The 26,276-nt window shown below is 32.3% G+C and overlaps 1 protein-coding gene across 1 annotated transcript in view; it reads left to right on the forward strand.

The window, feature by feature from the left end:
• UQCR-C1 (Ubiquinol-cytochrome c reductase core protein 1) overlaps nucleotides 1-26,276 on the forward strand; it is a 32,765-nt gene continuing 6,489 nt past the window's right edge. Inside the window, exons 1-10 of the mRNA XM_076457510.1 lie at nucleotides 1-158; nucleotides 12,425-12,640; nucleotides 14,619-14,748; nucleotides 15,858-16,056; nucleotides 16,989-17,068; nucleotides 19,035-19,147; nucleotides 19,461-19,565; nucleotides 20,112-20,150; nucleotides 20,645-20,739; nucleotides 25,807-25,872. Coding sequence (XP_076313625.1) covers nucleotides 18-158; nucleotides 12,425-12,640; nucleotides 14,619-14,748; nucleotides 15,858-16,056; nucleotides 16,989-17,068; nucleotides 19,035-19,147; nucleotides 19,461-19,565; nucleotides 20,112-20,150; nucleotides 20,645-20,739; nucleotides 25,807-25,872 — 1,184 coding nt within the window. The 5' untranslated portion in view covers nucleotides 1-17. The remainder of the gene's footprint in view (nucleotides 159-12,424; nucleotides 12,641-14,618; nucleotides 14,749-15,857; nucleotides 16,057-16,988; nucleotides 17,069-19,034; nucleotides 19,148-19,460; nucleotides 19,566-20,111; nucleotides 20,151-20,644; nucleotides 20,740-25,806; nucleotides 25,873-26,276) is intronic.

Consider the following 26,276-nt stretch of genomic DNA (forward strand, 5'->3'; position numbering starts at 1 on the left):
GTGTTTAATAATATTTTATGAGGACAGTACTCCACCTGCGAAGCACTTATTTTATTTTAACGATAACAACGCTCTCTACAGTGTGCATGAAAATGGCGACAAGGGTATTGAAGGTCTCTGGAACCTTGCTTAGATTTGCGAAACCTGGAAGAAAATGTGTAAGAAACTTTTACACAAACATTTAGTTTAATATAATTATTCATATAAATGTGTAGCGTTGGATATGTAAATTAGAATATGATTAGTTATCCCCATGTAATAGCATAGTTTCTGGTATAGGATAGAGGCATTGAGTGAAAATGGAGGCCGAGCAAAGGCACCGAAAAGTACGAAATGATAGGTTTGTTGTACAAATAAATATTTAGTACTAACATTGTAATTTATAGGAGTTATGAAGTATTAGTACCATTACGTTACTGAAGTAGGTAGATGAGATAGGTAGGCTTCAGGTAGCATAGTATAGGTTTCGGCCTTGTTTATAAATCAAAAACAAACATTTTCATACTGTGTTTTTTGTAAGAAAATATATCGATATAGGTACAAAGCCATTCTAGTTCGTATTGTTTAATATTACCTCTGGCTAAGTTTGATGTTATAAATATAAAGAAATTTCTTATGTTTCTGATAAATTCAACAAATATGACTGAATGCTCTTGAAAATGGGTCCAAACTTTGATGGGATGTGAAGAATTAGTCTGAACTAAGGAAAACAGAAAATTGATTAATTTTAGGCAAAATTACAGCACTAATTAGTATGCTGTAAGTAGGACATGTACTACACTGACTGGTTAACCTTTTTTCAAAGGGCTTGATATAATATACATGAGTTTGTCTACATATTTGCACACGTTAAGTATTTGCACTATATCTTCAAAAAGTGTGGTAAAGATCTTTTAGCAAAGATCAAAATTTTTTTTGTACCAAAAATCAGATTTTTTAGGAAATACGTTTTTTAAGGATTTGTTTATGAATATATCAAGATTGTTTCATTACTAGTTTGAGTGCAAGGTGATTTCATGTTATAATTAAAAATTATTTTTCTTTTCAAAAATCTTGGATGTTATTTACGCAATCTTTAAAACCTCCTAAATACATTTCAAATGTTTATTTTCCATAGCATAATTGTGGTGTCCGTTACTTGACTAGCCTCATAAACATCATAAAAAAAAAAAGGGAAATAAATATAAGTTATGCTTTTTTAATCCTAAAGTGACTACATATAACATAAAAGTGCAAGTGTTTAGTCTAAGTAGTTTAAGTATTGTAACACTATATATATGTACACACACACACACACACACACAGATATATGTGTGGCCCAAAAATAACATTTTTTTTTCTAAAGCTGTTAAAATAAGTCTGGAAATTAAAAAAAAAAGAAGAAATATTAGGTTATATACATAAAGCTTTGAAAGTAAAGTTCTAGATTGTAGAAAATGAAATATAAAAATGTCAGTACTGGAAGTCGTGAAAAACATATATTAAGTGATGGTGCTGGAAAACCATGAAACTTTAGTCTCGGTAAAAACATCCCATGAAATCCATGAATTAATTTTGTCTATATTTTGTGTCAGCTATAGTGAATCTCTTCCTTTATGGTATTAAGATGCAAGTGTAAGATTTGGGTAAGACAGACTAGGTTGCAGTAGAGACTGTTTATTTTTGCAGAATAAGTTGCATTCAGCAGTATAGGGGGTCAACACATGTAATAGACTAAAATGAAACTGCTACAATCAAGGTTGATAAAAAAAAATTGTTAAACTAACAAAGTTACAGAAATCCAAAACATCTTTTAAACAATTGAAATACAAGTTTTATCACATGCAAAAAAAGAAGAAAAGTGAATCCATGTCTGGTCAGGACTTGATACAAACATTAATAAATGGTACAATATAAATGCTAGTTTTATTAACTTGTTGGAATTAAGTAATTTGGAAAAAAAGAAAAAGACCAACCACATTGGTTTAAAATAAAGGTACATTTTTTGTTTTTATTTTGACTGTGAAATTCAGAGTTCCTTTATAATCGGGGCAAGCCACAGGCTCTTTCTCCTGCTATAGTCTTTCACATTCCTGAATGTCAAGATAGAATTTGTCTACACATGATGTTTGTTCAAGGTCTTCGCTAATTCTTGCAATAATACACTTGTAGGCTGTTCAGTTCTAGTTTTGATTTTGCAGACCCTAAAAAAAGGACATTATGATACTAATTTTTGTTTACCACGGTTTCTGAAAATAGAGGTTGCATTATACTCAAAATCACCCTATAATCTGGCCAATACAGTACCTTCAAAAAACATTCTAAAATTAAACCTGTTCTCAAGATCAGTAACAAGACTAAGAAACAATTAGTTGTGATTCTAACTATACCTTGTGAACTAAGTCATTTAAGATCAAGGAAAGGTTTTTATTTAGTTGCATCTCATGTGACTAGATAATTTACATAATATTCCTCAACATTAATATCCATATCATTGTCACTACTAATGGAAGCATGTGTCAGTTTCATTACACAAACATGCACAATTCAGTGTGTTCTGGCTATGAGTTAGTATTTTAAAAAAACTAATAATTCATAATTGAAGTCAATGATGGAACACATAAATGAATAGTAAACTAAACTGTAACGAAAGTAGAATTTGCCATATGACACACATCACAGGAGTTTAAGAAGGAAATTGGTTTCTAGAAAAATAAAAGGTGTATTTAAGTTTTGCTTGTGGATCAGTGTTTAAGGAAAGCCTTGAAGAACCAAATAACCCTTTGTTGTACATGTATTACAGCTGACACTTACAGTTTCTGTTCATAAACAGGATTGATGTATAAAAGTAACAGGAAGATGCAAGGGAGGATATATTATATATGTTTGGATGTCCTGGAATTTTCTTTTGAAAATTATTTAGCTCATTTCACCAAATTTTTAGCACTGAATGAACAAATATTCAATTTAGTTACCAAGAGTAGACATGTAAATGTCAGAATTGGGTGATTAACCTGACTAAATAATGTAGTCTGTTACCTGTGAGCTTTGATTACATAAGTGTTATACAAAATAATTGGTTATTTGAAATTATTATTAAATTAACTGATGTCACAGTATTAATGAATTAATTAAAATTATTACTATTTATGATTATTCAAACTATTCAAGTAATCAAAATATTTGCTTTGTGATTTTTCATTATTTTTGTTTAATTTAAGGATGTTCAACGTATTCAGTTAGTGTAATGACTTGTGAAAACATCAATTAATTGGAATTAAGTATTTTTTCTTGTTACAAATTTTTATCATTCCAACTATCCTAGTGTCATGAAAATAACCAGTTAATTGATGTGATTGATTAGAACCCAATGATTAATCAATTATCAAATTTCACTCAGTATTCAGCTTTAATAAATAAAATTATGAAAATTTTATTTAATATTACAAGAAAATGTAAATGTTCATTTTTAAAAAAGTAATACTAAAAGTTTCTATGTACAGTGGTACCTCGGTTTTCAAACGACTCCTTTCTTGAACATGTTGTTTGAGAAAAAAATATCTCGGTTATTGAACATAAACTCTGTTCCCGAACCAAGCTGTCGTGGCCCAAACTCCCGAAATAACCCAACTGATGACCCAAACAACCCATGCTAAGCTTGCCCAAAATATTTTACCCGCCTCTGTCACTGAGTCCACACCCCTGCTAAAATCTGCTGTGAACGTTCTCGTTTTCCTTTTTGTTTTTTTGTTGTTTTCTAAATATTCTGATTATGTAAGCCACCATGGGGTCAAAGAAAGATAATGAAAGCAGCAAACCAAAAAGAAAAGTTGTTAGAGCCACAATAGAGGTGAATAAAGATCTCATAGCGAAGTATGAGAGTGGTATTCTCGTGTCTAACCTTGCTACACAGTTTGGTATGATGAAGTCTACAGTCTGCACCACACTGAAAAATAAAGTTGTTATCAAAGGAGCTGATGTTGCAAAAGGAGCGACAGTGCTTACGAAACAAAGATCACACATGATGGAAGAAGTAGAAAAACTGTTGTTGATTTAGGTAAACGGAAAACAGTTAGCTGGTGATAGCATTTCTGAGACCATCATTTGTGAGAAAGCAAAGTAGTTGCATGCTGACCTCCTGAAAAACACCCATGGAACGAATGCTGATCCAAGTGATGCCTTTGAGGCTAAACAGAGAGTGGTTAGAAAAATTTAGGAAGAGAAGTGGTGTACATAGTGTGGTGAGATATGGGGAGGGAGCCAGGCAGAAACAAGCCTCATTAGACAAGTTTTTAGTGAGAAATAGGTCCAAAGTCTCAAGCAGGTTGTAGTGGTGCAAAGAGACAGAAAAGAGAAAGAATCCCAGAAGGAGAGTTACTAGACGTTTTTACAAAAGGTGACTCCCCTTCCAAGCAATAATAACCCTCTTACTCTCCACGTTTCTCACCACCTTTCACTTACGCCATCAGCTTTCCTCAGCACAGGTAAAATACAGTTAAAATTTCATTTATTGTTTTTTTATTGTGTTTATAGTTTTTGTGGTTGATTTTATGCATGTAAGTATTATTATGCAGGTATAAATAAGCAATATTTTTACTTAAAATAATCCATAATGCATAATTTTTGGAGGTCTGTAATGGATTAATTTAATTTACAGTATTTATGGGAAAAATTGATTTGGTTTTCGAACAGCCTTCTGGAATGGATTAAGTTTGAAAACCGAGGTACCACTGTATTTGGGTTGATCCTGGTTTACTGAGTGACCTTCTGTCACTTTTGTGTCATTAATAGTGCACTTTAAGATAATATAAAAATACTTTGTACATCATTTTTTATGAAACATGAATTTCATTAAGTAGTTGTATTTATGCAGAATTTTGTGTTGTATATTCAGGAAGTTTTCATAAAATGCAAAATGGCAGTGTGTTTTTAAGATATGGATGTAACAAGAACTGTTGGTTCATGTTTTATCAAGTTTTTATATGTTTGCAACATAAATAATGCTCCACTATTTCAAGCATTCTCAAAAGTAAACTAACATGAATGCATATATCCAAGCTTTAGGATTTCAATTACAAGGGGTGAATCAACCTTTCATTAGGCCATGTTACCCTAGTTGAGAATTTAGTGTGTTGTCACCCATAATAAAATTAATTTTTTATGACTAGATTCTGAGTTTATATGACTTATTCCTATTAGGTTTCAAACTCAGTAAGATAAAGCTATAATTAAAACTTTTTATATTCCAGAAAATATTAATATTGTTTTAACTTTTATTTAGGTTACCTTAGGACTATTTGGTTTATATTTATTAATACAGAATAGGAAGCTTAAGTATCTTCCTTCACATAAAAACATTTAAAAGTTGGTTTTAGTGTTACACAACTAAATTTTAAAAAGTTAATGTGTATCATACACATTAAAAGTGAAAGTAAATAGTAAAACATCACAGCAGCTAACTTACAGGAGGCAAACAGTGTTGTTAACATAATATGTGAATTGTCTTCTAAGTTTTGCCTATATAGCTTGGTAGTTTGGGTGCTTGACTTGTATTCTGCTTGTAGGAGGATCAAAACCAAATGTAGAACATGCCTGCTCTTTCAGCTGTAGATGTGTAACAATGTGGCAATCAACCTTACTATTCATTGGTAAAGAGTTGCCTGAAGTTTATGATGGGTGTTGCCTCTCAGTTGCTTTCCCTGTAATTGGCATTTGAAAATTTGGGTGGTTGGGGGAGTTAAATTTAGTAGCTTTGCCATCAACAGTTTGTCTAGTTTTTTATCATTCCCTAATGATTTTCCAACTTTGTTAGAAAAAACTATAATAATTAAAAACTTTATTAAATTAAAATAATTAATTTTATGTTATTGAATTTTTAATTCAGGCCACTTGAATGTTCAAAATACTAGATTTTTACTTTGCAGAAGTTAAACAGTACTGTTAACCCAGCAGATGGGCTTGTTCATTTTTGTAACCACCATGAAACTATACTATAGCTTTAAAAATACTGAGTATATGTATCTTCACAAAATTTGGCATACAAGTCTGTTGTACACAAAAAAGTTATATTTTGTTTTAATAAAGTATCTTTATTAAAGGATTTGTGTGTGAATTCATGAACATTTTGTTGAAGGGTAATTTTCATGCTAAAAATAAGAATTCTTTTCGTTTTACAATTGTCATATTTTATTTTTATAACCTCTAGAATGTCCTAAATGAATATTTTTTTCTTCCTAGTAAAACTTTATAGTGTGTTTTTTTTACCTTAAGTATAGTAAAATCATCAGTAAATTTTTTCTAGAGGAGCTTTAGACTGTAACAGTTACAATTATTTGTCAAAACAACCTTAAGTATCTAATTTTTCCACATGAAGATTTTAATTTGATAGCCTTAAAATGATCTTTAAACCCTATCAGAGTATGTGATAAGAAATTAACCACAATGAGAAAATTTAGTGCAAATAATCAATGAGGTAACACTCACTTGATGCAGTTAGTTCAAATTGGCCTCATTAAATTTTTAATTTATTTTATCTAGCCTAACTTAATAAATTTCTGATTTTTACACTGTAGATATCTCTGTTAAAAATATATAAGTGAAAAACAAGAAATTTTAGACTTGAATTAGAGTTGATCATTCCTTTTTCTAGCTGGGACTCTCCTAGGCCTAATTCAGTTTTCCTGGAATTTCTGTATCAGATTTGTGTTGTTTTATTCCTATTCCTTTTTTTTCATTTTGTCCTCCATTTTACTTGTTATTTTCCCTACATTTGGGTTCTTTTAACCTCACACTTCCATTGTCAGTTGAACTGGTTCACTGTCACTTTGTGCAGTTTTCTTCCTGTGTATTTGTTGTTCAGACATCAACTGGAAATTGAAAGTTGGCCATCAATTTCTCACCTTGACCACTCCCCAAGTTCACCATGTTCATTTTTGATCATGAGATGGGAGTTTTCACATGGTGGTAGATACAAGTTATGGATGTTTCTATTGCCAATCTCCACATCCCATTAACACTTTAGTTTTGACCTTCTCTTTGGTTTTTCTATCTCGGGGTTGTTTACCTATTTTGAGCACTTCGTTTGGACTTCATTTGGTTTGACAGGTGTTTTGTTGCGTAATATGAACTTTTGCTTGTCATTTTCATGCTCTGGGTTTGTGATTTCATTATCACATGGATATGTGGCTCTTTTAGCTTAGTTTGAGCACAAGTCAACCATTCATACTCACCATCTCCTTTGTGTAGCAGCTCTAGTGGCAGGTTGTTTACATTAAAGAGGTCCTTACTTTAACCCATCCAATCTGTGTATTTGTGAGTTTGCTTCGATACCAACATCAATCACACTATCTCCTCCTTTTGTGATGACGAGAAAAGCTACTTGTAGAGAAAATTATATATTTAAAAAATGGTTGGTATGGGTAGAAAAGGCACTAGTAGAGGAACAAACAATGTTTTGACCTTCTTCAGTCATTGTCAGGCTCACAAAGAAAGGGTTACTGACCAGCAGCTGACCACATGTTTGAAGACGGTTGTATAATTGAGTGTAGGAATGTAGAGGGCATGCTTAGATGTTTGATTATATTTATTAATATAGGTGTAAAGGTGTTCCTTTGTATTGGTTTATTTTGGACTTGAGTTGTTGTATAAGTAAGGCTTCTTTAATTTTGCATTTGTTTCTTTATTTAGTATTTGGGTGTTTTCTATGGTTGTATTGTGTTTATTTGATTTGCAGTGTTTGAAAGTGTGAAGGTGACTTTTTGTGTTCTTTGAATCTGGTTTCCATTTTTCTACTTGTTTCTCCAATACAGAAGTTGTGGCAGGTATCACATTGTATTTTATAAATAATGTTGGTGTTGTGTTTGTCAATGTAGTTTGTGCATAGTATAGACCTTAGTTTTGTGCCTAGTTTTTGAATAAATTTATAACTGGAATGTCATATTTTGTTGCTAGTTTTTGCCAAATGTTGGTTATTTTTCTGCTGATGTCAGAAATATATGGTATGCAGCAGTATATGGTTTCGAGATTTTTTAAATCATGGGGTATATTTACTTTTGTTAGTTTTTTGCGTTTTGTCTAGGTGTGTGCATATAATGTTTTCAACAGTTTGTGGAGGAAACTTGTTGATGTTGATGAAATATTGTTTTATTTTGTCTAATATGCCATTAATTTTATCTGGTGAACATAGTTTTATGGCTCTGTTTATTTATTCTATTAGTATGTTGAGTTTTTGCTTTGTTTCATATGCTGAGTTACAAGAAATGTATAGTCCAGTATGGGTGATTTTTCGGTGGATTCCTGTTTTAAATTGAGTATCGGTTTTTGTAAATTTGAGGTAAAGAAATGATATTTGATTGCTTTCTTCCTGTTCACATGTGAAGTCAAAGAACACAAAGTCGTCACCTTCACACTTTTTCGAACACTGCAAATCAAATAAACACAACATAACCATAGAAAACACAAATACTAAATAAAAAAACAAACATAAACAAACACAAAATTAAAGAAGTCTTACTAGTACAACAACTCAAGCCCAAAATAAACCAGTACAAAGGAACATCTTTATACCTATATTAATAAATACACTGCTGGCCAAAATATTAAGGCCAATGAACATAAAGAAAATATATGCATTTTGTGTTGTTAGACTCAACCACTTATATGAGTAGAGCTTCGAAAGATGAAAATAAGAAAAGGGAAAATAAAAAAAAACTTTTTTAGCATGTAATAGGGAAAATATGAATAGTATGAAATTAGCCTAAAGACTAGCTGGTCAAAAGTTTAAGACCGTACTGAAACGAAGTGTTAACAGAAAATGTAACGAAATTTAGTCATTTGTGTTCAAGCATTAGTGTTGTCAACATCTCCCACTGATATCTCCTGTGTTATATTGGGTAAAAACATGGCAAAGGCTAAAACGTTGACAGAGTTTGAACATGACAGAATTGTTGAGCTGTAAAAACAAGGTCTCTCTCAACGTGCCATTGCTGGTGAGATTGGGCATAGTAAAACTGCTGTTGCAAATTTCTTAAAAGACACTGATGATTACAAAACAAGAATTTCAAGAGGTCGGCTCAAGAAAATTTTGCCGTCATTGAGCAGAAGGATAGGACGGGTTGTCCGGCAAGACATCAGCTAATTGTCAAACCAAATTAAGGCTCTTATGGACACAGAATGCAGCTCAAGAACAATAAGACAGCATCTACGAGAGAAAGGCTTTAAAACCGTAAACATCTTCAAAGGCCACTCTCCCTCCACACCACAAAACAGCTCAGTTAAACTTTGCTTAGAAGCACCAAACATGGAATGTAGAAAAGTGGGTGAAGGTTTTGTTCTCTGATGAGAAAAGATTTAACGTGGATGGTCCAGATGGGTTCGAACATTACTGGCATGATAAGGATTTCCCACCTGAGACATTTTCTACATGATGCAGTGGAGAAGGTTCCATCATAATCTGGGGTGCTTTCTCCTTCCATGGAACAATGGAGCTTCAGGTTATACAGGGGCATCAAACAGCAGCTGGTTACATTGGCATGTTGGAGAGAGCATCCTTATTGACTAAAGGCCCTTGCTTGTGTGGAAGTGACTGGATCTTTCAGCAGGACAATGCTGCAATCCACAATGTCTACAGGACAAAGTACTTTTTCATGGCAAATAACGTGATTCTTTTAAACCATTCAGCGTGTTCGCCCGAACTGAACTCCATTGAAAATGTTTGGGGGTGAATGGCAAGGGAAATTATAGAAATGGACGTCAATTCCAAACAGTGCATGATCTTCGTGAAGCCATCTTCACTGCTTGGAATAACATTTCAACCAGCCTTCTGCAAACGCTTATATCGACCATCCCAAAGTGAACGTTTACAGTTATTCGCAATGATGACCATGCAACTCACTACTTAGACCTCTTGTTGGGCATTTCCTACGCTGTTTAGTACTTCTTTTTGGTATGGTGTTAAACGTTTGACCAGCTAGTATTTAGGCTAATTTCATAGTGTTCACATTTTCCCAATAAAATGCTAAAAAAGTTTTTTATTTTCCATTTTCTTATTGTCATCTTTCGAAGCTCTACTCAAATAAGTGGTTGAGTTTAACAATGCAAAATGCATATTTTTTTCTTTATGTTCATTAGCATTAAGATTTTGAATAGCAGTTTTTCCAACATCTAAGCACACCCTCTGCATTCCTACACTCAATTACACAACTTCCTTCAAACATGTGGTCAGCTACTGGTCAGTAACCCTTTCTTTCTTTGTGAACCTGATGATGACTGAAGAAGGTCAAAACATTGTTCACTCTTCTACTAGTGCTTTCTCTATCCATACCAGCCATTTTTTAAATATATAATTATATCCTCCTTTACATCCACATTCCATTGACCTTTTAGTTCATCATGCTCTATTGACTCTTCCACTTATTATCTCATGATGGAAATGAACATTGGATCATCTTTGGCCCCCATTTCTTTTCCTGCTTTCCTTTACATCCACATTCCATTTACCTTTTAGTTCATCATGCTCTATTGACTCTTCCACTTATTACCTCATGAGGGAAACGAACATTGGATCATCTTTGGCCCCCATTTCTTTTCCTGCTTCCGTGAGAGATGATTTGCAGTTGTGGCTAGACAAAGCCTATAAGTCAGCAGATATGCCACTTCCTCTCCCATGTCCAGTTATGTGTCTGCACACAGACTTTTCCATTCAGGTTTGGAAGGCTTGGATCAGTTATCATAAAGCTTTGGACTTATCTGCAGCCAAGACTGTCTTGTTTATTGATTTTCTCTACTTTCTTACAGTTTATTGGGCATTACGTTACATTATATCCTTTCTCTTGCTGGTCACCATCTGATGATGGTTCTTTCACACAACTCTATAGTGTTAGAGATTTAGAGATCTCTCTCTTTGTATTTTGGATCTTCTATACTGGCTCCATACAATCACATTTGTGTTATTTGTGTCATGTTTTGGGTGTTTTCAATCTTGTTGCATATCGTCATTCATACCTGAGCCAAATCTCTCCTAATGAATAGTCATTCATTTCACACATTTTCAGGAACCTTTGCCTTCAAGGGAGTTCTAACCAGTTGGATGCATTTGCCATGGGCCTCAATATATGTTTGCCTCTTTTATGGGTACTTGTACCTCATCCACAGATTCTGGCTGTCAATACTTTCAGCCAGGATTGATCTCAATTTTGTGGTACCTTCCCATCTACTTGCTTCACAGGTGATTTCTCTGGTACACTTCATGCCTTGTCTGGTTCTCCTGATTGCACTGCATTGGCCAGCACAATCATGGTTTCCAAGTCTCTAATGTCTACTCCTCTAACCACCTGCCCCCCTTTTCTCTGTTTCTCTCCCTTTTGTATCAACCTCAGTTTATTGCTCTACATCACAATCTCTTCATCCTGCATCTTTCTGCCTTGTTTTTATCCAGTCCTTGGTGAGAAGATCAGGCTTCACACATAGTCACCTTTTTATTAGCTCCTTCCATTTGTCCATCTTCCATGGAAGTGTACCAGTGCAGGTAGATCTTCCACTGTTGGTTCCTGCAAGGAATGTTTTTGTTGACTAGCTTTCTGGGGCTTGTGGGGAAGGAAATTGACTTGTCAAGCACAGTGTGATGTGCCCCTAGCTTCACAATTTTTGCAATTGTGTTTTACAAAGAGTAGAATATACCTGGTAAAGAGAATACCTGGCTCAAAAGTGATACAGTTCCCTTCCTCTGATGATACTTTCCAAGGTGCTTCAGTTATTCCTTTGCTCAGGCCCTCCTACTTATCAGTGTAAGATTCCAGCTAATCCTGCAAGAGGAGGTGAGTACTGTATTGTAAGTTATAATTTTTGTTTATTTAATGTATTTATAAGTATATACCTCCTCTCATAGTTCCCACCCTTATTCCTCACTTCTTCACTGCTCATGCCTTCTGCCAAACTTAAAAGTAAAGGATCTGTTGGGGAGTGTGAAGGTGTTTAAAAACAAATTAAAGACAAACACAACCATTTTTCTTTATATGAAACATACTTTTTATAGTTATTTTTTTAGTATTAAAGTTTTTGATATGAGTTTTTGAGATATTGCAGTGGATGAATATGTCAAACACAACCTGCCAGTTTCTTACTTGGAAAAAATGATTTGATTTAATTCACTGAGAACTATATAATATTACAAGTTAAAAGTGAAATGCATAACATCAACTTACACAAAACTTAAAGTGAAGCTAGAACATGATAAAATGTGAAAATCATTCTCAAGTTGCATGTTTAGAAAACTTTACAGATTCACTGAAACATGAAAAGCACTACCAGGTTTTAACTACTCAAAACTTATTTTTCAAAAACAGTTTATTTAAATGCAGTAATGTGTATAATTTGATGTACACACATTTTATTTTATTTTTTTTGTTGTTGATAGTTTATTATAAAACCTGGTCTGTGTACACTGTAGGTTCGATTTCAACATACAGCTCAACCAGCTTTTGCCCAAACATTACTCAATGTTCCAGAGACAAGAGTTACAACTCTTACAAATGGATTAAGAGTAGCCACTGAAGATTCAGGTATTCCTACATGCACAGTGGGTCTGTGGATAGATACTGGTAGCCGGTATGAAACTGACAAGAACAATGGAGTGGCACATTTTCTGGAGCATATGTCCTTCAAAGTGAGTACATTCTTTGTACTAGGAGTTTATTTTAAAGCAAAAATTTTTTTATACAATGTGGGATGTAACAATTGGCACTAATAAGAATGGAGTAAATATAATTTTGAGGAAGAGTATTGTGAAGACAAAAAAAGTTCCTTGGACTTATAAAACTGGAATGGATGCATGATAAAGTGAGATGCATCTTACATCTTGTTTGACAGAGAGTGTCACTGCAGATCACATTAAAGAATTTGTGTCTGTTTATGAAAAGGTCTGGTGTCAGACTTTTCAGTTATAGATCTTAGATCAAAATCTCTATTGGTGCAAGTTATTGTTTTAAATATGTTTAATAACTATTTAAAACACATGCCCTTGGTGTGTTTTTTTTTAATGCATATATACATATATTGAACACATTGAAGATATTTTTCTTTGTGTTAATATTTTTCTTGTTTTATTTGGTTTTGATTAAATGTAACTGAAAATAAGAATTTGAAATAAGTTACTCATTTTGTAATTTAGTTTTGAGAATTTCGTTTTACATCATTTGAAATAAGTAATACAATCTACAACTTGCCTTTCATTATATACTTTTATTCAGATTTAAATTCAAATTGAAATCAGAAACAAGTCTCAAGAAATTAAAAATATTTTAAGGAAAGTCAGTTCTACATTTTATATGAAGTTAACCTGAGAGAATTTTAAATTATTGATTAAAGTAATATTTTTCAAAGTCAACTATGAAAACCAACTTAATTTTTATGAAGCTAATAGTTCAACACATTAAAAATCAAACTCGATACATGTCAGTTTTAGAATTTAATTAGACTTTATTTATTTGGAGCTATAAAAGTTGTCAGCTTGAACAAGATCTGCTCTGGTCAGTTCTGTTTATTACTGTTATGAATATTTATGGCCAGAGTGCAGCAGCTTCATGCATCCTTGCATGAAGTTCAAAACACAAGGGTGGTATTTCTTATAATCATGGAACTATATTTGATCTTTAAGTTTCTATGCAATGAAATTAATGAAAATCACTCATGTGTTGACTTTTTACACCCTAAATACATTACTCACATAAATTATTGTAGGGTTTGTGATAAAACATAAATCCTGACAAATATATATGGTCAGAGTGTTTTTACTTTGAAAGCTATGAGATTCCAGCCAAAAGATCTTGGAGATACTGACCTATGTTCATATTTATATGATGAAAGTGTTTATTTTGGGAAAAAAACTAGCACCTTCACTATTATAAAGTGAGTGGAGATTGTTTCTTTATTTGAAGTTTATTTGGACACTCCACCTGTTAACAGAGAAATACTGTAGGATTTAGTGAAGAAATGAATGTTTAGTAAATTTATAAAATATGAAGTGGAATGTCTGAAATTCTTTCAGCCAATCTATTTCATAGTGTTTAATTATGCACTCCATAATAAGAATATTGAAAGAACTTTTATAATATTTCTATAATAATAATTCTGAGTTACTAATTTGTAACTATTCACTATCTGTATCTTTGAAACACTAGTTCTATATAATTTTTAGAAATATTTGAAATTTGGACCATTAAAGTTAATAAACATTTTTGAAAGGAGAATATGATGAATAACGTTTTTTGCAAAATAGAAACCTAATGTTTCACAATTAGGTATCTCTTGTAAAAAAAAGTCCTGTTTTTTGTCTCAAATTGATTCTTGCAAACAGATGTAAAACATCACATCTTTCGCAAGATAAAAAGTAATTACTAAAATGTGTCAATAGTCAGTAGTCCTATTGTAGTATGTAAATTGTTTTAAATTGGGAAAGGCACGAGTTCTACATTTACATAAATTGAAAATTTTTCAAACAACTTAAGAAATTTAAGAAAATTAGTTTAAGGATTGAGTAAGAAATTGTTTTGTTGAAGGTAAGTGTTAATATTTCTGTAACTCATGCTTATGAATTCTGTCCATCCTAACAGTTATATTTTAAACAACTAACTTGCATGTTTTAGGGAACAAGTAAACGATCACAGACTGACCTAGAACTAGAAATTGAAAACATGGGAGCACATCTGAATGCCTATACCTCAAGAGAACAAACAGTTTACTATGCAAAGAGCTTGTCCAAAGACTTACCAAGGGGTGGGTATTTTGAAAAGCTTGGTAACTTCTGAAAATTATGCTAGTTTTAATTATTGAACTTCATAGTGTTATTATTTGTCATGACAAATATTAGCCAGAATGTGCATTTATTGTTATTTTTATTTCTTCATAGTTGCAACGTTGTTATGCATAAAAATATTTCTCATTACATTTGCCTTTAAGAGCATCTTTATAATTATTTTTATTCAATCTTTTTCTGTCAAGTATTTCAGGTTTTCACAAGGGCAAAATCCTAACATCTAATTATGAAAAATTGTGAGCCATTCCTTCAAAGTACCTCCAAAGGAAAATTATAACTGAAATGTTGAAATTTTAAATTTTCTTAATGAAAGTTTTTAAATTTGCTTGGAATGAATAACTAAAAAATCTAAACTGCAAGGCCTAATTTTTTTCCTTGTAATTAGTTTTGAGATAGTGGAAATCATCAAGTTTCTTACTTCCACAGATACAATTTATCAGTGAACAAAGATGAGCCACAAATTTATAAATCTTGCAGTTGTTTGTAAAATGAGGACACAGATAAGCTTTATATATAAAATATATTGAGCTAAATATTTAATTAGTTTTATTGCATCATTTTTTTTAACAAAACAGCCTACTGGGTAGTGTTATTAAACTTTAATATATATAAACACCTTTGTGTCAATAATTACCAGGGTCATGAGTAACAGTCCTATTTTGTAGTGGTTTTTATTGTGCTACAAATCATAAATTTATCAAACAATGTGTAATTTGTGCTTTAAAAGATCGAGTAGTTATATGTTTGTAGTGTCTGTATTTCTGATATTGCGACTTATACAAGCTACTAATTTTATTAAAACAAGGTTATAGCTAGTGTAGTTATTAGTGGTTAAATATCAAGGTAAATTTAATAATCTACACAAGTTTTAAAAATCATTTTTTACTTCTTTGCCTCAAATGTGAATGTATCTTACAATTACAAACACTGCATTCAAAGTTTACAAGTAATTGAAGATTCTGCATTTTTGTGTTTGAAACTGTGATTTAAAATGTCTCATTTATAACAGTGATTCTATTTTAAGAAAGAAGAGCTTGCTATTGAATGTTGTCTCTGGTGTGTCCATTAGCTGTAGAAATTCTGGCAGACATTATTCAGAACAGCACATTTGGAGAGCAAGAGATCGAGAGAGAGCGAGGGGTTATTCTGCGGGAAATGCAGGAGGTAGAAACAAACTTGCAGGAAGTGGTGTTTGACCATCTGCATGCTGTAGCCTACCAAGGAACACCTCTTGGTAGGACCATCTTGGGCCCCACTGAAAACATCAAGTATGAATAATTAATAATTGATTATACTCGTATTGCCCTGGAAGAAATGCATGATAAAAAGACAACCAATTCACAAGCAAACCAGTCCTTTATTTCAGAGTTAATAATTAAAATTTAAAGTTGAGAATTGTTATAGTATTATAAGAAGTATTTATAGACTACCTTGTTAAAGTGTAAGTTATATTTCCAAATATTTTAGTCAGTGTTGTGGTTATCTGACTTTTGTTGACAAATGTACTGAGTACAGGATCTTATTGTCCTAGTGATGTTTGGCTTTTGATGGTATTAGTAGCATTATTATCACTTGTCTGAATGTCTTTATTTAACCTATGATTTACACCATACAAATCCAGCCAACTTTGATACTGAATGATGAAGACAAGTATAACTTTGTATAAGTATCCACTTTATAAGTGTAGTTGTATAAAAGCTTACATACAGAAACTGCTTGTTGAGAGTTGTCTCTGGTTTATAAGTTTATTACTTTTTTGATACTTGTAAGTATAAGTTAAAATAATTTCTTATGTGATAAAAATATCTTCTCAGAATATTAGGGTTTATTTGTTGAAAAACATTTTACAAATGTAATTATGGTACAATTGGAGATTGTAAATAGAAAACATAGTTCTTGTACGTGTGGCTGTAAATGTGATTTGCTGCAGAGTAAAAACAGAAATTATACTCTTATTTATTTTTGTTTTTCGTTTTGTGCATATTTTTGTATTCATAGACTACTAAGTCTGTACTCATGATTCTCATTTGTAGAAGTTAACATTCTTGTATAATCATTATTTATCATTCTGTAGTATAAAGTAGAAAACTAACCTTGTTTTGTACAATTGTTATAATCGTATTAAAATTCTAAATATGTTTGTAAAAAGCATTGAAAATTTGAATTAAAATGTGGATGTACATCATTATGTCCCCTGTAGAAGCATTAGTCGACAGGATTTAGTAGAATACATCACCAACCACTACAAAGGTCCAAGGATTGTCTTTGCTGGTGCTGGAGGTCAGTCAGTCTTAGATATTCATGCTAATTTTAAAATATTCATTTTCTGTGTAGACCTAAAGACACAAGCATAGCAAGTTTTGTTTTAATATTTTGATCTTTCTAAAATAAATATTTTTAAAGCATGGATGTGAATTTAGCAAATTATTACATAGTGGTGATTGTAAACGAACTATGTGATGTAGCTTTAAAGGCAAAAATAGTGAATTTTGTTATTTGTTATCACTTGTTACTTAATTTTTTTAAAAAACTGTATTCAAGAATTGCATAAAAGTAGTCAGATTCTCTGTTTTCCTATCACTATTTTTTATTTAAACATGAACTTTGCACATTGATAAAGTTTTAAAAGCTAAGTCATATTTTCTGATTTCATTGTCCTGTTGCTTACATCAGTTCTGCTAGAATTAGCTTGTGGATGACTGAAAAGCCCACTTTTGTTCATGTAAGATAGTGTGGTAATAACTGTAAAACCATGAAAGACCAGAACGACCATACATTTTTTTATATGCTTGGTGAAATTTTAAATAGTAATATAACTAAACATAAATACCTGTTTAATAATTTACAATAATTCATGATAGTCAAATGATGAAATTGTTTCAAAGTTATAATAAAATTAACTTTTGAAGATATTAAGACATTCAGGTAGTGTAGTGTAAATATGTTTAATGAAGACATACATCCATTAAAAATTATATATTGTTTTATCTTATGACTTTATCAAGAGTTAGGCACCCTACCAAACACAAGTAAGATTCCATATATACATGATTTCATTGTACAGTTTCATATTTCATTTTCATAGTTTCTATAACCTCCTAAATGAATATCAGTAGTTTTATTGTTAAAATTTTGTACTTTTCAATTTATTTTCTTTACCCTCATGCTGACTGCAACAAGTTAATCAGTGTATAATAAAATATGCATTGTAACAGTCTTGGCTTTCTAACTTTATCTGTTTTATTTTAGTTGTATTTCTCTGTTACAGTACTTTGTAGTTACAGTAGTGTGGCAACCAATATATTATCTGGTGGGAAAGCAGAGAGCTTAAGTGTTAGGTAGCTTCAAGGGGCATAAAAGCATGTATGTTGTAAATGTTTATTGATGAGTGATCATAAGAAATAGTTTATCTAACATTTTCATTTCATTTTTCTTATTTAATCCAAAATTTTCCATTTTTATATTTGAGTTGCTTTTAATAAAAATTTCTTATAATAAATGAAAAATGTACATAAAAACAAATTTACCCTTAACCTAAGTTTTAGGTCTATTTGTACTTAGGAAAATTTTTTGATGGAAATATTTTCTCACTATATTGGCTCTAACAAGATAGTTTATGTAGTTTGGAAATACATATTTTCAAACACAAAAAGTATATTGCACACTAAAATATAATTTTCTAAAACACAATTCACCTGGGTTTCTATGCATTAAAAATATAATTCTTGTTTTTTTAACTTCATGTGCATCATCTTGCAAACTGTGGTTAGTGTTAGGATAGAGAAGGTAAAGAACAAACTATAAAGTGTTACCAAAAGAAAATTTTTATTTATAGTTAGGAGACACTATAGATTATGCAAATGAAATATGAAACCTGTAAGATGAAAAAATATTTTAATTTTAGCATGAAACTCATCTATCACTTAGACTGACTTAGTAAAGAAATTGTAAATTCATAGACAAGATTTTTTTTGTACATCAGACTTGTAATGTTTGCTACAAGCATGCCAAACTTTGTGAAAATACTCATAATGTAATCAGAGTTATAATATCTATAGTTTCTTGGTTATGTGATGTTAAAAATGATCAAGTCCATATACAGTGTTAAACAACCTGAAAGTGTTGCATGATTCATGCACAATTTTTTCCCCCTATTTTTACCACATTTTAACAGCACTGTCTAGAATATAACTTTTCTGTCTTGAGGTTTGCTTTTGGTATACTAAAAAATACAAATTACTGTTAGGTGCTACTCATGAAGAATTGGTCAAACTGGTGGATCAGCACTTTGGTTCTTTGAAAACTACTTATGAAGGAGAAATACCAATTTTGACACCTTGCCGATTTTCAGGAAGTGAGGTAGGTGAAAAAAAATACTGAACATAATGTAAATAAAATTTGTTACAGTTTTATAATAACCTAATTTTTAAAGGTAATAAATTTGGAATTATTTTACAGAATCTAAACTATTTTGGATTATAGAAAAAAAGAGACAACTGAATTTACAGATGGTAATAATCAGATTGAAAGCTAAATTATTTTTTTTAATCCCTTTGATTTTTTTAAACTAAACTGTTCAGTATCATGGAAAAAAGAAAGCATTAGGTGAATCTAGAGAGGGCAATAATTTAATTTAAATCTAAGATTTTTTTTTCTCCACTTTTCATACCAGATCCGAGTGAGGGATGATTCCATGCCTTTTGCTCATGTAGCTGTTGCTGTTGAAGGATGTGGCTGGACCAATCCAGATAACATCCCTTTGATGGTGGCAAATACAGTTAGTATTCCATTCAAATTTTATTTTTCTACAAAAAAATAGTTTACTTAGTTTCTTCAGAGTGTTCTTGTGAAAAGTAACTCATAGAATGGAATTAATCATACTTTCAGCTTGCTAAAGACTTCTTACAATGTGCACATATGATCTAACAGTTTAGGATTTTAAAAAGAATTATGTATACATTGTTATACTAAAATATTTCTGTTATATTAAATAAAGGGTAATTTGGAAATGTCTTTAAAAAAAATCAACAAACCTAGAAATAGTAAGATTAGTTTTTTGAGTTTTGATTAGTCAGATGAAATCGATCAATGAGACCAATAATTAATTGATTAGCAAATTTCATTTACTGCTTGTATTTACATTATAAATGTAAATTGCTAAACAAAATAGAATTTTAACAGAGGTGTATAAATCACACTTGTTTCAAATAAACCTGTTACATAGATCCTGTTACATTTCTAGCTATAAGTAAAGAACTTTGACCAAAGGTGCTTAAAAATGGGTGTATGTTTTTTTCATAAGAATATCTTTTTTTCAATATAGCTCATTGGAAGTTGGGATAGATCACATGGAGGAGGCTCAGTAAGTTGTAGTTAAATACTTTTCAATTTTAGTTAATACATTTTATTTTTATAGCCAAAATTAACACATTCTTTTTAAAGCTTACACATTTGTCATATCATTTTTATTATTTTTTCAAAATATAAAATTTTAATTGCAATATTAAGTCCATTTTAGTATTGTTTATATTTGATTTTAGGAATTCCAAATTTGTACTTCTGCAGAAACAGTATTTACACTTTTGCTAACAAAGCAGAGAACAACATTTCAACCTTCTTAGGTCATCTTTAGTTTAACAACAAAAGTGTTTTTTTGTTGTTGTTAACCTGAAGATGACCTTAAAAGGTTTAAACATTGTTCTCTGCTTTATTAGTAAAAGTGTTAACACCCATGCAAGCTGTCCTGTTCTTTATTGGCCTATGTATAAAATACAATTTGAATGTTCTATACTAACAACTCTTATAATTTAATTTTCTTTGTTTTTAATATGATGCTTTCTGTTGTTTTTTTTGTAGAATGTGGCAAGTAAACTTGGACAAGCTGCAACATTAGGTAACCTGTGCCACAGTTTTCAGTCTTTCAACACCTGCTACAAAGATACTGGACTTTGGTAAGACTGAGTAGGACATATTTGGTTTATTATAAACTTTTGAAATTTAACTAAAATTTCACAGGTATTTCCTTTCTGACCAGTGCTTTATCTAGTTTGTTATATTTTAAATGCACAAAAAGCATTTGTTTGAATTTTTAAGTTGATTCTATCAAAAGTTGTTAATCCTAGTGTGGACCAGTGAATATATTTTAGTTGTCAAGTGCATTGCTGCATACCAAATTTTTAAGTAAAAATTGGAACTTATTTTCAAAAAATATTTCACTGAGAAATATTGTAGATTTAACATTTCAGCATAATGTGGCATTTACTTACTGTATTTCGCAAGTAAAACGGAAAAACATTATCCAACTTTATTTTCTATGGATCTCTGGAGAGCCTCACCTGTCAACAGTGCATCTGTTAATTAATTTGCTTATCACAAATTATAAATGTATATTCCTATATGATACTTGTTCTTTCACATGATTAGCTAATTTCATCCAATGTTGCCCTCTGTGTGCAAAAGTTTTTCTTTACTCATGCCACAGGCCTTCTCCTCCTATTGGAATCAAATGATTTTAGCATGTTTCTCATACAAATCATTGTGCATCACTTCACCAATACTCATGTGACTCCCTCTGCACATTTTTACCAAGCTATCACTTCTTGTTTGTCAGCACTTTTGCTCAGACCTGTTTTAAGTTTCATGTTCAGCTTCTGCATACTTGTGAAGTGATTTTTGTTTATATTTCTTCCAAGCTTATTCAGACTGTTTCTTTACTTTAATCCCAGTGTACTACAGTTGTATTATTATTTATAATTATGGTTTTGGTTGACTTTTCTTGATTATGAATTCTGAAGTTGAATTTACCACTTTTGGGTCACACATGCAACTAGCTCTGTCACAGACTTTAAAATTAAGTGATGGAATTAGCATGCTTTGCACCACACAAGCTTTGGATCTGTTTGCTCTTACATATCATCATACAGACTGTCCTTTTATACACCAACAATTGTTAGGTTCTGTTTTATCTGTTTGGGGTGCAGTTCCTAAATCTTCTGTAACATTGACCCATGTTCATCTTTTCACCCTTGTCTTACTCTCACAACTCTTTCACAGTATCTCGCTACCATCATCTCCTTTTTGAGGCTCTTCACTGAAATTATGAGGGGGTTTTCTGGTGACATTCTCTTCCCTCTTTCCTCCATATTGGTTCATTTATCAGTGTTGGCTTGGCTTTGCATCTGTGGTTTCTCTGTTGTTGGAGCCTTCTAGGTCAAGATGCAACCTTCATTTGACACAATCTCCAAGTTCTTGGAGTCTCAAGTTACGTCAGTAAAACAACAGTCTACTCTTTCCAGTTTTGTTGCCTGCTTTTTTTCAGTCAGAGTTCAATATGGCACTTGTTCCACTTTGTCACCCTTCCCCTTCCCAACTGTTACTTGTGGGATGCTTTATCTTGTTGTTTTCTTTGAATAATCATGTTGCATCACCAACAGTGTCAGTGACCACCCAGTTGATTCTGGTCAAGTGTGAGTTTGACTTGCTGGTTTTTGTCATCAAAAATCATTTTGTTCTTCAAGTTTTATTGAAAGGATTCATGATCCCACTTCTTTCCCCATCTTCCATATTTCCTATACCTGTTTCCTTCATTCTTCCTTGGAATCTGATGTTTGGCCAACATGTGTCAGAGACAGTTCAAGACTTACTATTTCAGCAGGTCACCAAACCTATTCTATGTACATTGCCAAGCTTTTATTCCAGACTCTGTTGTTTCCAAGGAATCCAGGGACTAAAGGTCAGTCAGTGATTTGTTCCACCTCAGTCAGTTTGTTAAACTGTCCCATTTTACCATGGAGTCATTTCTCACCCAATGTTTGGCATTTTCTCTGGGCTTATGAATGACCAACATAGGCATTGCCAGTGCTTATCTATTTCCACACAGTCCTGCCTATCGTTGGTTCATCCATCTTAAGTTTACCAATTTTGTGCCTTATCCTTTAGGTTTGCTTCTGCCCTTATATTTTCTGCTGAGTGGTCAAAACCTTTCCTCACAATCATCATGCTCTAGAGCTGCTATTCCACCATTCTTCAAACAACTGGCTTTTCTGTCTCATTTAAAATTGAAATCAGCCAGCAATGCTTGTCCTCTCTTTCAAGTGACTGCTCATATGGGCTTGTTAATCAAATTGGAGAAGTCCTTCCTCTGTTCTACCCAACATTTTGTGCAATTAGTTATCATTTTTTGACACTCATCTCAGTTTGGTCCAATCTTCTGCAACTTCATTCCATGGAATTATTATTTTGCCATGCCCTTTTAGCTCTCCTTTTTGTTCAAAAGGTGCTATTGGTTTTTGAGAATATGGTCTTCATTGAAGTCACTGGTTCTTCTTGGCTGTGTACATATACAATCCCTTCAGTAGGCTCTTCACAATCAAGGGAACCCTGCATGGGGGATCCCTTGGCAGCTCTCCTTACCCTTCATCATACTCTAATGGATCTGTTTTGGTGGTTGGACAAGGCCCATATGTTGGTGGGTGTTCCACTTCCTCATCCACATTTACATCTCTCCACAGATGCACCCCTTCTGTTCTGGGGTGCATGGGTCAATTGCCAAAAGGCTTCAAGTCATTGGTCTGTCAATAAGTTCTTACATATCAATGTAACATATCAATATGGCATAGTGGTTAAAAAAGATGTGGAATAATGTAATTTTCTAATTTTATTCTAGTCTTGGTTAATGTGAAACAATTCTAAGGCATGATGTAACTTTACTCATATCATTATGTATGGAGTGTTAATAAATGTAACACTGTCAAACAAATGTACGTACAGTTCTCAGTATGTCTAATATCACTTATTTCATGTGGGGTATGTGCATTGTTAAATATAGAGATTTTGTATAATATAAAATTGGTCAAGTAGATAGGATCAATATATTAATGTCTTATGATTTTGATTGAAAAAGTGAATGCTGTGGATAAGTAAGATTTAGTTTTTATAGGATTTTTGATAAGGAATTCTATATCTTTTGGTTGAATGATTTCTGTTATAACAATATATTTCTTTCTCAGTTTTACTTACCACATAAACCCCTCTGTGTGGATTCCTGTAGTGGTGAGGGGACCTCCCAGAGAAGGTTCTGTACTTTTAGTTTACCTCCTCTGGGATCTATGCATCCACCTGCATGTTTGCTGTGCATGGTGACCTGTGAAGGGGAGGAGAGAATCCTGGTGGTTGAGGGATCCAACTCCAACACACCACTTTGGCCTTGAATTCCTATGGATGGGTGGTCTTGAGTTGGATCCCTCAAGATCAGTAGGCTAGTCCATTTGGGTCAGGGTCAACTGAGTTCCAGTGTAGGACGTCCTAAATAGGTATAGTGGACATTATATCTGATACTGGTGTTCGGGTATAGTGCTCACAAAACCCTGGCGTCGCTGCAGTGACCTTACATGGCATTGTAGTGCGTTCCCTCATAAGGTTCCATGGTGGGTGGGGTCAGTGGGCACTGAAATATTCTTATTCTTTTTTTTATTATGGATACCCTTCAAATAAAAATCTTGTTTGGTTCCTTGAATCAAAAAACCTTCTCCCACCCACTCAGTGTGGGTTCCGAAAACATCTGCTCTGGCTCTATCACCACTGTCCCTGTCCCATACATGGGCTATGGTTCAGTTATCAAAACCTGACTATACATCAGTTGGCAATTGACCTGGAGTGAGTAATGAAATAATAAGCTTTTTCAACTCAAGCCTTCTTTAGCTCTTTGGTCATCTTATTTCTGTAAAGATTGAAAGGAGAAAGTTGTTTTGGCTAGGCTATGCATTGGTCACAATTTTTTAACTCAACACTTCTTTTATCTGGTACTGATGCACCAATGTGTGGTTTGTGTGGCACTTAGGTCATAATTGTACATATTTTATTATCATGCCATCGTTACAACCAAGAATGACAACGCCATTTTAAACATTTTTAAGGTAGGTTTGCCCTTGACATTAGTCAATGTCATACTTGATACTGGCCACCTCACTCACGTTTTTACATTTTTAAGAGCCATTGGTCTTTTTAACTTAATGTTTTTATTGGACTATACACTATTTTAGCATGATTTCTTTTACACAATTTTATTTTGACCTGAACCAAGGACTGGAAAGGCCAACTTCAGGTGACTGACAGCAAGTTTGAACTTAATACTTTAGTCTTCCTGGCAGGTCTTAATTTTACATATTTTTACCTTCATATTCATATACCATTATAGTATACTACATCTTGTTTGGCACAGACAGTCTAGTAGCTTTGTGCCAATAAACACGAAGAACCTACCTACCTACCACATAAAGGTACTCATTTATTAAAATATACAATCACAGACACAAAATATTCCATTAGAAAAGTGTTAAAAGAATAATTAATGCATCTAGTTTAATTAAGTATTTTACAAAAGGAAAAAAAAAACTTTGTTTTATTAATAACAAGCACCTAACCAGTTGAACAAGTAGAAGTTAAAAATTCTTTGTGAACTGTCTTGAACTTTAACCTATAGGCACAAAAAACCTGTTATAAACATAATCCATCAACAGTAGACTGCACTTATATTCAAGTTAATGTCTATGAAAGTAGAAACTACCAAACAGAAGTATAATTGTATTCAAGATCTCTTGGTAGCCATGTCTGTTTGTACCAGGTAGTCAAATAACTTGTGTGTGTGTGTTATCAAATGTATAAATGTGGTGAAAGTATTGTTCTTAAAAAACTTAATATGAGAAATATGACTGGAAGAGTAAGTTCTATCATGTTACAATGTGTGTGTTAGAAGTTTGAATTATGAAATTTTTACTAATTCTGTACATTGAAATTTTATTAACAACGTTGGAGAACTTGTGTGTACTTAACTTACATCTGGCATGAATCATTTTATGTATTTTTGTTATTTGTTTTTCTCCACATAAATTTTGCTCTTCATCAGTGACTGAGAATAGGGTTAAAGTATGTTTGAAACCTGCATTAATAATACTTGAGATTAAATAATATGGTGAGGAGAAAGTTCATACATTAAATATGTATTTTGTCTCTCTCTGCAGGGGGATGTATTTTGTGTCTGAAGGTTTAAGTCTTGAGGATATGCTTTTTAATGTACAGTCCGAATGGTAAGTATACAGTAAGAATTTACTGTGTGTACATACTTTTCAACCTTACCATTAACTACTGATAATGTATTGTTTGATGTGAAGTGTACATGGTAATTTCATAAAGTGAGATATATAGATTAAATGAAATATCTTGCAGTGTCTTATATTGAGTGTAGTACATAAACTAGAAATGTTAAAACCAGAAAAAGTATTTAACATGTGCCTAAAGTGAGACTATTTACCAGTAGAAGATAGGTGTAAGACTTGTTACTGTGACCTCAATACAGAAGTCTGTTTAGTTTTACTGATACATTTAAAGCTGATGTGTAGTACGTGACTGTTTCATTGAGAAAGACTGACATTTAAAAGGTATATAAAAAAGTCACTGTGAAAACAGAAAGATGTAGTTAGTTTTAACATTA

This window comes from Tachypleus tridentatus, chromosome 9, assembly GCF_004210375.1.
Source record: "Tachypleus tridentatus isolate NWPU-2018 chromosome 9, ASM421037v1, whole genome shotgun sequence".
NCBI lineage: Eukaryota > Metazoa > Arthropoda > Merostomata > Xiphosura > Limulidae > Tachypleus > Tachypleus tridentatus.